The 19,215-nt window shown below is 32.9% G+C and overlaps 1 protein-coding gene across 1 annotated transcript in view; it reads left to right on the top strand.

Annotated features, from left to right (window-relative positions):
* LOC140046542 (uncharacterized) overlaps positions 1-19,127 on the top strand; it is a 31,914-nt gene extending 12,787 nt beyond the window's left edge. Inside the window, exons 3-19 of the mRNA XM_072091228.1 lie at positions 4,099-4,258; positions 4,946-5,082; positions 5,283-5,534; positions 5,945-6,058; positions 6,507-6,752; positions 7,117-7,282; positions 8,158-8,285; positions 11,410-11,661; positions 12,047-12,160; positions 12,647-12,823; positions 13,014-13,211; positions 14,023-14,204; positions 14,695-14,784; positions 15,075-15,286; positions 15,522-15,659; positions 17,349-17,502; positions 17,756-19,127. Coding sequence (XP_071947329.1) covers positions 4,099-4,258; positions 4,946-5,082; positions 5,283-5,534; positions 5,945-6,058; positions 6,507-6,752; positions 7,117-7,282; positions 8,158-8,285; positions 11,410-11,661; positions 12,047-12,160; positions 12,647-12,823; positions 13,014-13,211; positions 14,023-14,204; positions 14,695-14,784; positions 15,075-15,286; positions 15,522-15,659; positions 17,349-17,502; positions 17,756-18,010 — 2,975 coding nt within the window. The 3' untranslated portion in view covers positions 18,011-19,127. The remainder of the gene's footprint in view (positions 1-4,098; positions 4,259-4,945; positions 5,083-5,282; positions 5,535-5,944; positions 6,059-6,506; positions 6,753-7,116; positions 7,283-8,157; positions 8,286-11,409; positions 11,662-12,046; positions 12,161-12,646; positions 12,824-13,013; positions 13,212-14,022; positions 14,205-14,694; positions 14,785-15,074; positions 15,287-15,521; positions 15,660-17,348; positions 17,503-17,755) is intronic.
* The last annotated feature ends 88 nt before the right edge of the window (positions 19,128-19,215 follow it).

Raw genomic sequence — 19,215 nt, 5'->3', positions numbered from 1 at the left:
AACCAAACTGGCCGCATTTTTCGGATAAGACAATCAATTAATTGTCTAACCAAAAACGTCATTTATCTCATATACTGTAATATTTGTGGCAAACAGTACGTCGGAGAAACAAAAAACACTCTCCGTATGAGAATGACACAACATAGATCAGCTATCAAAACATTAAAGCTTGATCAACCTGTAGCCGAACATTTTAATTCAGCTGGTCACTCGATTGCAAATTTCAGAGTTATTGCAATAGACCACGATATCAAATGGAGCGACAAAACTCGCAAAGACAAAGAAAACCACTGGGAATTACTACTTAAAACCACAAAACCTTTTGGACTTAACATTAGGAACATACTCCCAGATCGGTAAAATTATTCCATTGACTACCAAAATTTAAGTTTTAATATTAACCACCATTTAAGCTGTTTTTTAGTCTCATTCCAAAATTGTTTATATCTCTACCAAGCTACCTTCTTTGTTTTCCACTCTTATTCAGACTCCACCCTGGCTCCCTTTGTTATATTTCTTTTATTCCTGTCCACCCAGGCAGCACTTGCCAGCTTTATACTCTGACGTTATCCAAATTCCTTCACTTGCACTGATGAAGGGCTAGTGTTGCCCGAAAGCTCTGCTAACTTTTCTGGCTGTTTACTTTATCGTTTTGATTTAGCTTTTCGCTTTTTATTTTTGTCATTTTTTCAGTAATTTGCCTTTGGATTTATATATATATATATCCAATCGAGTTCGAACAATACCATGAAAGCCCCAGTGGTCTAATGGTTAGGACATCTGCATATCAAGCAGGCGGTCCGAGTTCGAGTCTCGGTTGGGGCGACTTTTTCTCATTCTCACAGATTTCCTCATCTTTATCGTTTCAAATTAATTAATTAAATTTCAGTATATCACCGGGCGGTTTAGAATTAATGTTCTGTGCCTGATTTGTTTATATATATATATATATATATATATAAACACATTAGGCAATGAACATTAATTCTAAACCGCCCGGTTATATATATATATATATATATATATATATATATATATATATATATATATATATATATATATATATATATAACTTGCTACAAATGCAGACAGAGAAAGAGATTCTAAATGAAGTATCATTTTGTTTAAAAGAGGCTGCTAGAGTCGACGAAATCTAAATGATATGGTTAAACTATATCCCTATATATGTCTGAGACACAAGAAAACGATATCTGCACCCATGGAAAGTACACATCAAATATTTCTTCGCTTATGACCACCTGAACTACAATCGGTTACTTCCGCTTTATCAATTTCAACAGATTACTGAAACAAATTACAGATATTGGAGTTTATACGAATACGAATACGAATAGAACTTTATTGCAGTCGAAAGATGGAAGTTTAACAAAAGCGTTTCACTCAGAAAAATAACATGAAATATAAAAATATAAAAAACATTAAAAAAGGTAGTACAAACAATCCGAAATATTAAAACAAAATTTCAATTAAATATTAATTATTATAAAAACTATATATATACATTCATAAAGTTAAAAACAAGTTTAACTGAAAACATCAGAAAATTGATATAGGCCTTGACAGGACATGTATGTGTGGGACTTGCTGGATTTACATCAATTGATCAGGGTCATTGAGCGTGGTATCATTGGATAACACAAATTAATGATTTCATCAGAGCTGGCAAATCTAGTTGATGAGTTTGAAAGCCAACATTTAAAGAGAGATGATATCCCGATTATTGAAGAATGCTGCAATTCGCACAAAGGTGTTTGTGGGGCATGACATGATGAAATTGGACAGAAAATGTTTGAGGCATTGGTAAAACTAAAAGTCTTGTAGAAGGCAAATTGTCTATATGGGATCCTTAGAAAAAGACGAATATTGGCAAAAAATATATATGACGGTGAATACAGGTGACAAACTTATCAAAGTAAAAGAGGACTCCTATAGAGATTATTTGGCGGTAAAATGAGGTATTGCAGTACTTTTGCCAATTAGTTTCTCAACAAGCTTGTTGGGATCGCAGATCAGTCTGTGGAGGTTTGATGGATACAGTAGTAGAAAACGAAGAAAGGTCAACTTACTGTATCATATTCAAGATTTGAAATATTTCATTGAAGGACTTTGGCAGAGTTAGTTTTCATTTAACTGAAGAAGTTTATGAGATGTTTTAATATGAAGAAGTGTACTGCCAGTACTGTAGACCTCCTGATGGTCAACATTTTGTGTTAATCACCATGTTGTTGTCATAAGCATATCATTTTGTGTATTTCAATCTAATTTTATTTAACTTACACACGTTTTAATAAGAAATCTAACCTATTTTTTTTAAATGGCCGCCATTTTGAAATTCAAAATGGCCGCCATTTTGTATTAATCACCAATGTTGTTGTCATAGGCCTATCATTTTAAGTGATTTCAATCAACGTCATAACTTGCACATGTTTTAATAAGAAATTTAATCCATTTTTAAAAAATGGCGGCCATTTTGAAATGCAAAATCATAGAATACTAATGAATATAGGTTTATAATAATTCTTATATAGCAGAGAACCCATTTTAACTTAAAATATTATTCATAATGGGTGTTACTTTGTCCAATATGGTACATTTATTGGATATTTTACGTATTGGCGGCGATCTTGGATTTAACACCCTTAAGCCTTTTTAAAAAAATGGCAACATATTTTTTTCATTACTTTACATCCGAAATTTTGCTTTTAACAAAAAAAAGACACGAAATTACATAGTGGCCTACATTATTAATTTAGTTGTGTTATATGGTAATGTAATACATTAATGCACGGAGGATAAACATTGTAACAAATCAGATAACAAATCATATCGAACATTATCCGAAATGAGCCATTTATGTAATTTTCTTTTAAATTTGTAAAATGATTGCTACTTAACATGATCAACAACGGATCAAGTTAGAATTAGTTTACGAGTATTCCATTTATTTTGATTGCTCAACAAATTGGAACGTTTATTGTTGTTTGATCCGATTATCAGTGGCGGATCCAGGAATTGCATTAGAGATAGGGATTGAACTGTATCCTACAATCTTTTGCATTGTACCTGCCTTCTAATGTTGGTTGTCATGCTTCTGATCATAATCCCTTTATAATTCTTTGGTGTGCGTTTTTAGTCGCGTGCAACGCGACTCCACAGCTCATTATGTCGGTCGGTAGGTCGGTTGGTCGGTCGGTCGGTAAACACTAACTTGTATATGGCCTTGTCTTGATATAAGTTTCAGCTAAGTCAATTTTTTACAGTATATTCCTTATGGCCAGGAATCGATGTGGTTATGTTTTTACGGTGCGTAATCAAAAACTACGTGGTCTACGCACGATTTAACGAAATCACGTTTGTAATCATGTCTTCACAAGCATGAATCACAATTAAATACAATTTGGTACTCATAAATTTCATGTCATATTTCATCATATGGCAATACAATTACGTGCGTAGCGCATATAACGCATTCGTACGCGCACTTAAAATTGTCAACATTTATTTTTGATGAAATTAGAGTAGGTTTCAGGCAATTTTAAGCGTTTAAAAAATTGCCATGAGTGCGCAGATTTTTGCACGCGCACTGCGCGTTAAACATTAGTATGCACTCTTTTCTCGATTTCTGTTTTACAACATTTCTTTAATAATAATATCATCTAGAATCTCCATGTAGGGCTTTCTCTTTTCATCCCTTGGTTTTCTCCTCTTGCCACCTCTTCTGATAATTTGTCAGATTTCCTTTTTCATCTATTAACACCTTCTCCTTTAAAGCAAATTGCAGCATCCACTGTAGTATTTTTACTCTACTCTACAGCTCACTATGTCGGTCGGTTGGTCGGATGATTGGTTGGTTGGTCGGTTTTTTGGTCGGTAAACACTAACTCAAATTTGAGCACGCGACTGAAGCCATGTATATGGCCTTGTTAAACAAACATGTAACGAGATATGAAAACATGCCTCTTTTTATGCGTTTCGTTATGTGGTCATATATATTCTTTCCATGTGTTACTGTCTTCCTAAAAATTAGAAATGGATTAAATTGTATTATTCATTGTAGTTTATTTTATTTTCTCACAGCATTATCTAGATTTGTTATTGAAGAGAAGAATGGCAATATGTACTGGTCAGACCTAACATGTAATTGTATCAAAGTCGTCAACTTGACTTCTTTGATAAATTATACGCTAGTAGATGTTATGAAAAAACCTTCTGGAATAGCTATCGATGAAGAAAACAAGTAATTGTTTCACAACATTTTACATATCACATTACCCTTAAAGATATATTTCCCCCCCCCCCCCACCCCACCCTGAAAAAATATTTTTGTATTTAATATTTGTTGTTTAATATGCCATTTTAAGTAAAATAACATAATAGTTCTTCACTTTGACAAAAAATTTGATAAAAAAAAGATTATTTATCTGAAAAAATTCAAATTGACTGGAATTCATTGGGTTTTGGTTGAATTTAACGGTTTATTTTGTCTTTTTATAAGAGAAAACATTGAAATGCGAAATTGCTTATTCAAAGTCTTTTTTAAATTAATCTTCATTTTTCGTGTTTTTGGGGGACAATACATCTTTAATATTACTAAGGATTTATATTGTCATTACCACTGTTATTGCCACTGTTACTCAGTACACTGTTATTTTGACTTCCATTGCACTATTGTCAATGTTATTACAACAGTACTATAGTGCTATTAGTATTGTTACTGTTCTACCACCAATATACTTTCTCTGAATGCTAACTCCTGTTAAACTGCAACATAATACTTTACATAATACTGTACTCCAATTGCTATCATTAATGTACTATTCTGATACCGTAATGTTACAGTAACTTGTATAAACGTGTATCAGATCCACACTAAAGTCAACAATTACAGTATTGATATAATTGTCTAAATTTTTGTTCTTTTTAGTTATATTTACTGGACCGATATTGTGGGTTTTAAAAAATCGAAGATTGGAAGATCTCGCTTATCGGATGGTGGTGGTGTAGAAATATTAATAGAAAACGAACTTTCTAACCCTATATCTATCACAATTGACAAAAATGGTAAATTATTTTATCTACTATTCATTCAAAATGACATTAATAGACTATGTGGATACTGTATTTTGTATAGGACTTCTGACATTTAGATTAATTTAAATATGATTTAGAAGTTTATTGTAGCCGCTTTTTCACCTCAATAGTATGAATACGGCCTAAGAGATAAATCTAAACCTAAAGAAATGTGTATTTAACTTTTAAAGAAAACCAGCTTTATTGGTGTGACGGTAAAATAGAATCATCTGCTGCAAATGGTATTAACCGACGCGATGTGGTCACAACAAACTTCGACAATGCAAGGTATCCAGTAGATGTTAAGATCTTTGGTCCGGATGTGTATTGGGTTCAGGAAGGAAGACCCGAGCTTGTGAGGGCCAATAAGAAGACTGGAAACGATATAGAACCGATCAGTAATTCATTATTTTCACAAGCTGAAAGTGTGGATATATTTAAAAGTAATAGACATTTATTATTGTCGGTTTAACATGCATTTTTAAATGTGTTAAACATTTTGTAAAATGGCAAATGTGTACTCGCGCATCGACTTTGTGTGTATTGGAGATATTCACATCGTTAATTCGTCACGAAGACGAAAATAGTATGAGCTAGTTAATTGTTATCACCATGCGACCCTTCGAACAGATTGCATATTGAGAAACAGTAAACACTCTAGAAATATGTACTTGATAGGTACACGTGGCTCATGAAGTATTATATTATTTCCATAATTATTTAGGACTAGTTATATTGCTTAGATAAGAGACAAGATAAGAAAGTGAGACAAGTTGCAAATCAGACCGCATCCTTCAAAAGTGTAATGGAAGACTACACACGTTTGATTTAATTCCTTTTTTTTTTTTTATAGAAATGGACGCTTGCAGAAGCGATCCTTGTGAGAATGGCGCAACATGTGTCAATGGAATATCAGACTACAAATGTCTTTGTAGACTGGGGTATAGAGGGAAACAATGCAACAAAGGTGAGTTTATATCAGACTAATGTGATTCAATAGGAGCAATGCAAACAATGGATGTTTTTTAATTTAATGAGGTGAAAACATTTTATTTAAAATACCATACATTCATTATTGTTTTATAACACATTATAAAATACATACATGATTTGTATAGAAGACCTTCCATCCTAACAGTGAACTATTAATCTTGATTCTTGGTTCTTTTTATAGAATGACTTTCAGTCGCGTTATTTGTGTGGCATAGCAATACATTACGCGTTAATCGTTGAATGAAACAAAACAAAATAATAAACGGAAATCAACCAATAAGAACGTCACAAATAAGGAAGAAAGATTGTCATAATTATTACATAGATACATTTTATTGAATGATTCCAAAGTTCTACGCATGATTATTCTTATAGTGTTGATATACCCTGTAATGAAAGAACAAACATCTATTTTTTTCTAGGTGATTTTATGCTCGTCACTGACACTTTTAATTCAGAAATAAGTATATCTGAGGGAAAGTTAGAAAACAATACGTTGAATTTGAAAAAGATACCCATTGAACCTACCCCAGAAAGCCCGGTTAGTGTACAGTACGACCCAATAGATGAACGTATATATTGGGCAGATACGCGAAAGAATGAAATCAACCGAGTTAATCTTGATGGATCAAATTTTGAACATGTCGTTACCATTACTAAAGGAAATGGTAAGTTTTCGAAAGAATTAAGTTGATTATATTTAATGCATAATTCGATTTCGATTTGATAGTATAGGCATAACGTTCTTTTAGATTTACCATTTATTGACAAATATTCACCCAGCAACTTAAGTGCATAACTTTGTAATATATCTACATGAATTGAACAAAAACAAGGCAATATGGCTAAAGTCGCGTGCACAAATTTGAGTTAGTGTTTACCGACCGACCGACCGATCGACTGACATAGTGAGCTGTAGAGTCGCGTTTGCAGGCGACTAGTAATATTTTCTAAAACGAAAAATGTGAAATGTATTGTTTAGAATAAGATGCATCTAGTTTTGGTAAACACTGAACACATTGTCTATTCTAGCTCCAGTAGATATGACACTAGATATTGTAAACAGGCATCTATACTGGACGAGTAATGGATTGTCAGATCGAATTGAAGTCATCAACTTTAATGGTACTGGACGAATGGTTCTAGTTAACAGCACACTAGAATACCCTACATCATTAGCACTTGATATTTCTGCCGGGTAGGTTTACTTTAACTACCGTACATTATGACTATAATTGACAGATTGTAAATTAAAAATCAAAATCAAAGCAACTTAAAACGTAAATTCAACAACAACAAAAAAAACCATAAAAATCAACACAATTTTTAATCCAATATGTTTTTTAGGTTTTAAATTTAAATTGAGGCTGTTTATTTGTGTTAACACGTAACAAGAATGTCTCAAATCATAAGATCCTACAGGTTGACGTGTTACCAATACTTACCCTTAAAGAAATTATTTTGTGCACTGACTGGGTTCTGTATCTGCATCATTCTGTCTGTTTCCCCGTCAATATTTAACAATGATAATAGTGTAACAAATTACTGGACAGATTTTCTCCCAATGTTGCCAGTATAGGAACATTTATGAAGTGTTGCAAGTTGTGTTCAAAAGTTACACAAGAGTCATAAGCCAATCTAAAAATGAATAAAAAACCAATTCTTTCAGAAAATAATTGTCGTACACACACGTGCATTGGCATAGTGCATACATCGTCATATGTTTATTTATGGTTAAAAATCAGGATGATGTATTATTTTGAACCCAACTAGGTTGGTTCTAGTCCTACTGACCAAATTTGAAGAAAATCGGTTTAGTATGCCACATAGTATATTTAATTTTTTTCCCGAAAGAAAGAAATTCATGATACACAGAGCCTTGCCAGTGCGTCCCTATATTTCTTATTGATAAAAATTGCATTGATTTTAAAAGATTTTGATGGTGTTTACGTTTTAGAATTGTTTTTAACGATTAGTGGCTTTATGCGTTTTGAAAAATATTTCATAAAACAATATTTTAAGAATTGGTTGATGTTTACTGTTCTGTAATTGTATATACATGTCTATATCAAGGTTCATTTATTGGATTGATACAGCCGCTGACACAAAAATCGAAAGAGCACAACTAAATGGTGAAGATCGTCAAGACTTCGTTAAAGGAGGAATAGAAACCTCAAAATCCCTAACAGTAGACACTGTTGGTAAGATTACGTACCGTTTGTATACAATTTTATTTGTTTCAAAAAGTAAGAAATATAAAGAAAAATCTACAAAATTTAGAACCCGTTTACAACACCTATATAAAGGAAAGGGATGTAAGCAAACTACGAGTACCTATAGACCGATATCTGTGGTATGCCATATTCGAGAATTGTTTAACTATGAGTACCTATAGACCGATATCTGTGGTTTGCCATATTTCGAGAATTGTTTAACTATGAGTACCTATAGACCGATATCTGTGGTTTGCCATATTCCAGAATTGTTTAACTACGAGTACCTATAGACCGATATCTGTGGTTTGCCATATTCGAGAATTGTTTAACTATGAGTACCTATAGACCGATATCTGTGGTTTGCCATATTCGAGAATTGTTTAACTACGAGTACCTATAGACCGATATCTGTGGTTTGCCATATTCGAGAATTGTTTAACTACGAGTACCTATAGACCGATATCTGTTGTTTGCCATATTCGAGAATTGTTTAACTACGAGTACCTATAGACCGATATCTGTGGTATGCCATATTCGAGAATTGTTTAACTACGAGTAGGCCTACCTATAGACCGATATCTGTGGTTTGCCATATTCGAGAATTGTTTAACTATGAGTACCTATAGACCGATATCTGTGGTTTGCCATATTTCGAGAATTGTTTAACTACGAGTACCTATAGACCGATATCTGTGGTTTGCCATATTCGAGAATTGTTTAACTACGAGTACCTATAGACCGATATCTGTGGTTTGCCATATTCGAGAATTGTTTAACTACGAGTACCTATAGACCGATATCTGTGGTTTGCCATATTCGAGAATTGTTTAACTACGAGTACCTATAGACCGATATCTGTGGTTTGCCATATTTCGAGAATTGTTTAACTACGAGTACCTATAGTCCGATATCTGTGGTATGCCATATTTCGAGAATTGTTGAAAGAGTAATACAAAATCAATTAGTTAATTATTTAAATGAAAATGATTTCATAAGCGTGGATCAATATGTGTTCAAAAAGAACCACTCCACTCCACTGTTACTTGCCTCCATCGTGTTGTGGATGAATGGATGTAAAATTTAAATGACCGTGAATTGATTGGAGCCTGTTTTCTCGATATATCTAAATGCTTCGAATCCATTTATCACACAATTCTACTTACTAAATTGGAGAATTATGGGGCTAAAAGGTAATGAAATTAAATGGTTCAAAAGTTATCTTTCCCAGCGTAAACAAATAGTTAATTGTTATAATAATTATCTAAAAAAACAAAAGTCAAAGTTGAAATACCACAAGGTAGTGTTTTAGGACCAATTTCATTTCTTCTATTTATAAATGATCTTGTATGTATACCCAGGATCATGTCGTATTTATAAATGATCTTGTATGTATACCCAGGATCATGTAGTATTTATAAATGATCTTGTATGTATACCCAGGATCATGTAGTATTTATAAATGATCTTGTATGTATACCCAGGATCATGTAGTATTTATAAATGATCTTGTATGTATACCCAGGATCATGTAGTATTTATAAATGATCTTGTATGTATACCCAGGATCATGTAGTATTTATAAATGATCTTGTATGTATACCCAGGATTATGTAGTATTTATAAATGATCTTGTATGTATACCCAGGATCATGTAGTATTTATAAATGATCTTGTATGTATACCCACGATCATGTAGTATTTATAAATGATCTTGTATGTATACCCAGGATCATGTAGTATTTATAAATGATCTTGTATGTATACCCAGGATCATGTAGTATTTATAAATGATCTTGTATGTATACCCAGGATCATGTAGTATTTATAAATGATCTTGTATGTATACCCAGGATCATGTAGTATTTATAAATGATCTTGTATGTATACCCAGGATCATGTAGTATTTATAAATGATCTTGTATGTATACCCAGGATCATGTAGTATTTATAAATGATCTTGTATGTATACCCAGGATCATGTAGTATTTATAAATGATCTTGTATGTATACCCAAGATCATGTAGTATTTTTGCTGATGATGTTGTTATCTACTCTACTGGAAATGAGTGGAAAATATCAACATCAAACTGCAAACAATTATGCATAATGTTGGAAATTGGTATAATCTTAATAAATTACGAGTAAATTCTGGTAAAACTAAACGTATGTTAATTAGAAATTGTAATGTTCACCCTCAGTCTTCTCTGAATATTCATGTAGGTAAATATCCGGTATCTTGGACTTCAAATTGATGAGAATCTGAATTGGAATGATCGTATTCGGCAATTAAATAAAACTATAGGATAGAAAATTAACATTCTAAATAAGTTGTCTGAAACGCTTTGTGAATCTCTTTTAAATATGCTATATACCAGCGTATTTCATCCATATATGGACTATGCTATCTCTGTGGGGAACTACGTCTCAGAAAAATGATTCTATTAAACAAAATAAATGGAAATTGCTAGATGAACGTATAGAGACTACGCTCTAGCTTGTATTATGTACAAATGTATACATGGTATTGCACCTCCTCCCTGTCTGTGCAACGCTATTGAAATGGTTTACGACCAACAGGGATACTCTACGAGATATTCCCAGTCTCTGAATGTTATACCACCTATGCCAAATTGCTTATTAAATGAACGGATCGCTAAAGATTGCAGGAGCAAAAGCTTGGAATAAGATCCCTGTAAAAATTCAAGAAAGTTTGTCTGTAAATAGTTTTAAAATTAATTATGAAAAGCATTTCTTAAAAAAATAATTGTATTTCCCACGTATTATTATTAACGTTCTATATTTACTGATTGTTATATTTTTCTATTTATTTATTTTTTTATAGTTCTTTCATTGCAGGACCATATTGAAAAACAGAAATGTTGTGATCTTTCTTTCGTTTCTGAATTATGTTATCCTGCCTAAATATTTTTTAATAAAACAATAATAATTGTTATAAGCCTGCACACCTTTTTAAATCTAAATCGATGTTAACTACCAATGTGTATATTTACGAAGACAAATGCAGTTTCTGTATCTTGTATCTTCTATGCTAAACACTCAATGAGATACTCGTTCCTGATGAGACTAATCGCTGGTGATTCTCTTTTAGATCGTAGATTGTATTGGATCGACGAAGGTTTTAATCGAATTGTATACGTGCCACTCGACCCTGATTCCAACAAGTTTCCATTACCAATAATAATAGAGTTAACAGACATTAATGATTTTGCCATTTATGGACCTTATCTTTACTGGTTAGAGGATACACGCATTTTAAGAGCATCAGTTGATGGAGAGATGGAACAAGACTCTGTGGTTTTCTATGATTCAAATGTTCGATTCCAGAGTATATTTATTCATAGTATGTTTTTCAGAGAGACGGGTTTATAAATGTAAAATGCGTCGACGAGAGGGAAGGGATGGGGCCACTAATTGACACAACTTTGCAAGTATTTTAATTCGATTTATATACTTGTGGTATCATTTTGAAGAGATATGAGTGAACACCCATCGTCGGATAGCTCACTTCTTTCTTTTAAGTAAAAGCACAATATATTAATTTGCCTTGAAGTGAAAATTGTATCTCGTAGAGATTTATTCAATATATATGTGGTCATATTACATGACATGAAGCCAAAATTATAATCAACAGATATAGAAATACGCATCGCTGTCAAATTTGCAAAGCAAAAATAGTTGTGCGGTGCAAAATGGTCTAATTATTATCAATACTGTACTATATCTAGGTGTAGATGAGTGCTCTAGTAACCCTTGCATGTCCGGTGGTATTTGTTTTGATGGGTGGTCAAGTTTCACTTGTGAATGTCCATCAGGCTACTCTGGCACACTATGTGAAGAAGGTACCGTATTCTAAACATTCGTATGAATTGTTCTGATTAATGCTTTCCAATGTTTCCACGATAATTGACCGAATACTTCAATTATGTATTTCAAAATAACATTGAGTATATTAGATTTGTTTCTGTTATATTAATTATTATAATTCACAAGTTCCTAAGTTTTAAATAAGTTTTTATGTACTATTTTCATCTATTTTTTTTTCATTTTACAGTAGGCCTATTATTTAAAGACTATATTAATTTTATTATCGTTATAATACAATCGAATTACTATTTATAACTATTACTACAAAGGCACTACTATACAATAATAAAAATCATCTTTCTTATGACCATATCGATGATTTATTATCATTGATTACCATCCCTCCATTTTTCTTATATCGTTTTTATCTTGTATTCATCGTTGCCATATTAAACATTATGTCGTCAAAACATTCTTTAGTACACAAGTTTACCTGATAATTATTATTTCTAAATCGACAGCTCCTCTAACAACAACTGTTGGCAGTTTATATAATACAACTCCACAGCAGCAGCAGTCAAGCACTGATCCTACTCTATTGGTCGGAATACTGATTCCCTCTGTCTGTTTAGCTATTTTGTTAATTTTTGCTGCCGTACGGTGTAGAAATAGACCCCATACTGCAAAGATGACACCAGGTATTTTTTCAATTTCCTTTCATATTTATATGTTTTCTAATATAAAGTCATCGGCTTATCATTCAAATGTGCAAACGTTTGATATTGCATTTAAACTAAAGTTAAAGTAATGTTGTTTAATGACGATTAAAGCGCTTTGGTTTAAGGAATGCGGGTTCTGTTACTGTACTTAAACTATATTTTTTAACAGCTAGAGATATAGAGATGCTAATTCCACGAATTGAACCGGATATTAAGTTCAAAGGTCATGAGTTAAAAGATAATGAACATCTTGATTGGGATAATCGTGTCTTGATCGGCGGAGGTCGATTTGGGAAAGTGTTCTCATGTACTTTAAAGGGTGTAGCAAGACAGGCTGATATTGAAGTCGCCGTAAAGACGCCACTAGGTGCGTAGTCATCCATTCTAATCAATTATCACTAACATAAAGATAATATTTCTAGATTTTGATATTTTAAATATAATGTTAATTATCTGTTATAATGTTAGGTCTCTAACTATTACTTATGTTTATTTTTACTTGGCAAGTTGCTTGCAAGTAGGCCTACTATATATTACTATTATATATATAAACAAATCAGGCAAAGAACAGTAATTCTAAACCGCCCAGTAATATACTGAAATTTAATTTAATTAAATTGAAACGATATATATATATATATATTATATTACGATATCTTCTTTGTTTTCTACTCTTATTCAGACTCCACCCTGTCTCCTTTTGTTGTGTTTCTTGTATTCCTGTCTTGGCACCCTGGCAGCACTTGTCAGTTCTTATACTATGACGTTATCTAGATTCCTTCACTTGCACTGATGAAGGGCTAGTGTTGCCCGAAAGCTCTGCTAACTTTTCTGGCTGTTTTCCTTTATCGTTTTGATTTAGCTTTTCGCTTTTTTTTGTATCTCCATTGAGATCCAGCCACTGATGCCCACAGCATTGTAATTTTTTTCCGTAATTTGCCTTTGGATTTATATATATATTATATATTTGTATGCATGCATGTACAATCAACCGAAAATGAATGTTGCTCCTAATATAATAATAGGCTTACCAATACATTGATACAAATCTAAAATCTCGAGATTGTATCTTCAATATGGGCTGACAAAATAAATAGCACGCCGCTGTCGGTCTCTGTATTTCTTATTACTTCGCTCAGTTTCTGAGCGCTATATTATTTTATATTCTTATTATTTAGATATTTCATCGGCTGGTGAGAAGGAAGACTTCAAAAATGAAATTGACTTAATGATCCAACTTGGAAATCATCAAAATGTTCTCAGTATATTAAAATGTAGGACAACTTATGACCCTCTTTTAATTATTACTGAATACATGAAATACGGAAGCATGCTTCACTTCTTACGAGCCTCAGAGCAGGTATGTGTACATATGGGTAATGTAAGGTAAGACTGACTATAAGACTGTTCTACCATCGAACACTAAAACAAAATATGTAAACAAAATTACTAAAATCTTGCGCCACTTGACTCAGAACAGGTACAGTGCGCAGAGTGGGGTGTACAGCCTTGAACAAACAAAAATACGAATAAACCATCACTATACACATACTTGCAGTTAAAATATATAACAGAAGGTATCTGTATCTTCTCATATAAGTTATTATGGTTGTATTTTTGTGTGCCTTTTTATTCGAGCGTTTATTAGAATTCAACTCTGCGAATAAAAACCCACGCGAAATTGCGGTAACTTTCTTTTCCCTTACCCAAGTTGTAGCTTTACATACCGTAATTCGGTATAGTCACTCCACGCATTTTGTTTATTAGGCCTTCTTTGACTTTCATGTGTTTCAACCTTTTTAAATAATAAATTGCAATAACTGGTTTTGTTTTCTTTGATTTTTGAATAGATGATAAAAGAAGGTGAATTCACTGACACAACGTACAATGTTGGAATTGTAGAACTGTATAGTTTAGCCAGACAAATTGCATCTGGAATGGTAAGTATTTTCAGACCGTTCGGCAATTATCAATATTATTGATATGATTGAGGCTTAATTTATTGTAATTTCATCATAAATAATATCAGTCCTGGGCAGCCTTTTATTTTTATTCTGATACATACAGTCCGAGACAACTCGTCATCATTCAGATATAAGAGCGTTTAAAAACAAATCCCACTAACCTTCCTGCATTAACACATTCATAAGCATCCCGGAATTATTGTGAATTAAAACAAAATAGGAAAACCATAGAGAATGCAAAAATATTCATACTCCTGTATTCATAGGACTATGTCGCTGCAAACAAAATAGTTCACGGTGATTTAGCAGCAAGAAACATTCTAGTGGGAGAAAACCTGATTGCAAAAGTTGCTGATTTTGGACTCGGACAAGACGTATATGAGAGAGGCTACATCAAAGTATCCGATGGTGAAGTTCCCTTAAAATGGTATAGCTTGGAAACAATATTTGAAAAACGGATGTCATCAGAAAGTGATGTGTAAGTTTAAAAGAGAAAAATATAACTATAACTATTAATCTATTTTAATACAAACGTTAAAATATTGTATATTAATTATCACACAAAACCATCGTCTAGGGCTATTTATTTTAATGGAAGATTATGATAAATAAAAGCACGATTTCTTTTGTCATATAGTTTAGTTAAGTAGTTGAATATCGGCTAGTAGGTATTATAATTTTATAATTACTGGTATGTATATTGTACAATTTAGATGGTCTTTTGGTGTTGTTTTGTACGAAATATTTACCTATGGAAAAGTTCCATATTCTGATGTTCTCATAGACATGCTTCCGAAGAAACTGCAAAAAGGATACCGAATGAAACAGCCAGACAACTGTCCTCATCAAGTGTAAGTAACTTAATACTAATACATTTTATTGCTATTTCAGTCCAACTGCATTAGTAATTTTAATTAACATCTTAAAAGATGTTACACTGCGAGAGATAAATCAGTTCTGTGCACTCATACGCTCATATCCGAGTTTACATTCGACCTAATTTCCTATACCTCCACGATGTTTACGTGATATTACTCCGATAAGTTTTAGTAGGTTTGAGAATGTAACATTATACAAGCTTTTTCATCATAATTTAATAGAGATAGAGAAAAAGACTTTAATTAATAACGCAAAAAATCCATAGCGTTAAATTCAGGATCAGTGATCACGATCGGCGCGAAATTACTGATGCACATTGAAAATTCTTTTGTAATCTTGCCTCTTGCGTAATAAACTTGAATCGCGTTTAATCATCGTCAGCTTATACACATTCGTATTTCATTTGCGTTTTCCAAATTCCTTTCTTCAGTCTTGCTAGATAAGATCGTTTCTTCTTTTATTTAAAAAATGACAAGCTTTAGGTTGAAAACTTCCAGTTTAACAAAAAGGTTTTGCAAATTTGTCAGTTTAGACCAGTGTTGTTGAGAAACTTCGTTAGGCCATACACTTTCTTGACAAATTAGGTTGCCGAAGCGAATCAAATATTAAACAGTCTTTGTAGTTCTGTGATCCCGCAGTCTCTAGTAATTATTTTAGACAGACACCCCAACATTTTCTAAACAGCGTGGCAAACTATAGTTTGGTAAAGTGCAGACTATGATTTAACCTTCGGCCGGCCTCTACTAGGCCTAGACACAAACAAACAACCATGTATTGTTACGACGCTTACGTAATCTTGTACGTTTTTAGTCGCGTGGAAGCGACTCTATAGTTCACTATGTCGGTCGGTTGGTCGGTCTGTCTGTCTGTCGGTCCGGTATCACTATGCGTTTTATCGCTTTCTGACCTTATCTTGATATCAGTTTAATCTAGCTAGGTCAATTTTTCACAGTATATTCCTTATGGCCAGGAATCAATGTGGTTATGTTTTCACGGTGCGCAATAAAAAACGATTTAACGAAATCACGTTTGTAATCATATCTTCACAACCATGAATCACAATTAAATAAAATTTGGTACTCATAAATTTCAGGGAATAAATCATCATTATGGCAATACAATTACGTGCGTAACGCATGTAACGCATGCGTACGCGCGCTTAAAATTTTCAAAATTTATTTTCGATGAAATAAGAGTACGTTTCAGGCAATTTTAATCGTTTACAAAATTGCCATGAGTGCACATATTTTTGCGCGCGCACTGCGCGTTAAATGTTATTGCGCACTCTTTTTGCCCGATTTCTGTTTTCTTGACTTACTTTTCAACTCGAAATTACGTTATACGAGCACGTCAAAAGTGACAGGCTACGCACGTGTAAATTAAAAAAATATAAATGTTTTTAAACATTTCAACATTTTTAAACCTGTTCAGTAATTTCGGTCAGTATAGTTCACTATGTCGGTCGGTCGGTCTGTCTGTCGGTCTGTCTGTCGGTCCGGTATCACTATGCATTGTAGCACGCGACTTAATGGCTGTTGGCCTTGTTCTTTAAATACTTTATTTATCGCAACTTATTTAAATACAGAAGACGGTATTTTTATTAATGGCAAACCATTCAAAAAGGAATTTTCTTGCTTTAAAAATATTTTCTACCTTTTCAGATATTCTATAATGAAGAGATGTTGGAAGAAATCTCCTGATAAACGACCGACCTTTGATATTTTATTTAATGAACTAGACACTTTGTTAGAGAATGCTACTGTGACGAAAAATGAATATCTACCAATGGAATCTGTTAATCTAATTACAGAAGCGGTATGTATTTTATTTTTGGTCACTAGTCACTACTTTTGCATTAAAATGAAATATTAGAATATCTTTGTCTTATGCACAAACTGCCACGAATGTCCAACAGTCCAATATAGGCCTAGTATGTTATTTTTTCTTTTTATGTAGCGGCTTTTTTGATTGGGTTTTCCCGAGATAACCAGAATCGTCGCCTAGAATCCTTTGACTAATTCATTAACTGATTAAATTAAACTGTTATTGTTGTGCTTCTTTCTACTAGGAATGTCAAAGTTCAACAACAACAAAAAACACTGCAGACAATTATGAGACGTTTATAAGATCTACAAGCGAAAACTTATACGAGACTCCCATTCAACCTAATGATGTGTATATGACTCCTACGTCTAGTTCCCCAAACATGTACATGACTTGCACACCAGACCTGGAATCACAAATGTCTAACCCATATGAAATACCTACATATCAATCTACGCAAGTCAATGACAATGAAATAGAAAATCCCTATTTAAATTAAGCATATTAATTAACATTTTGGAATCAAATTGGATCAATATTATAGTGTACATATTAATTTATATTTTAATATTTGAATAAGTTGACAATGATTTTTTATCGTAGTATTTTGCAAGCAGTTTCTATTACTGCTTTTTACTTCTTCTTGGGTTGCTTCAATTCGCGAACGAAGATTTTATGAAGGACTGTGGAGCCGTGAAATGTGCAAAAAGTCACATTTGTGCAAACAGCCACATTTGTGCAAACATTTTACCTTCAAATGTGCAAACAACCACATTTGTGCAAACATTTTACCTTCAAATGTGCAAACAGCCACATTTGTGTAAACATTTTACCTTTAAATGTGCAAACAACCACATTTGTGCAAACATTTTACCTTCAAATGTGCAAACAGCCACATTTGTGTAAACATTTTACCTTTAAATGTGCAAACAACCACATTTGTGCAAACATTTTACTATCAAATGTGCAAATCTGTAAAAATTCATTACCCGCAAATGTGCAAACATCTCGCCGTTAAATGTAAAAACGATCAGTTTTGACGTTAAATGTGCAAAAGGTAATCTACAAATGTGCAAAGCATTTCTTCAACCAAACTCCTATTCCATTTTATATTTTTGGTTCGTAGGTCTTTCAGAGTAGAAATAACAATAGGAAAAAGAGTATAATAAATTTAAAATGTTCAATATCATAACTAATTATACTGTTGTATTTTATTATAATCAAAGGCTCTAAATCGCCTCGGCTAAATTCAAGTCGGCCCCAAGTCAACTCGCCCTGAAGTCAACTCGGCCTCAAGTCAACTCGGCCTCACGTCAACTCGGCCAAAAACTAATCGGTCAACCATGGAGGGGTCAACTAACATTCACATTCATTATAATATTCATCCCTATAACATGCGTACTTCGTTTTTATTATTTTTCTTCTGTTCATTAGACTTATTTTGTCCCATTCATTTGCACTTTTGCGTTTCATACTTTAAGGTGGCCTAGTTGACGTGAGGCCGAGTTGACTTCAGGGCGAGTTGACTTAGACGGGTTAAAGCCTTTGATCATAATAAAATACAACAGTATAATTAGTTATTATGATATTGAGCATTTTAAATTTATTAGACTCTTTTTCCTATTGTTATTTCTACTCTGAAAGACCTACGAACCAAAAATATAAAGTGTAATAGGAATTTGACTGAATAAATGATTTGCACAT

Source organism: Antedon mediterranea, chromosome 4, assembly GCF_964355755.1.
Source record: "Antedon mediterranea chromosome 4, ecAntMedi1.1, whole genome shotgun sequence".
In the NCBI taxonomy this organism is placed as follows: domain Eukaryota; kingdom Metazoa; phylum Echinodermata; class Crinoidea; order Comatulida; family Antedonidae; genus Antedon; species Antedon mediterranea.
Note: the sequence above shows the minus strand (reverse complement) of the source record. Positions and strands in the feature narration are given on the sequence as shown.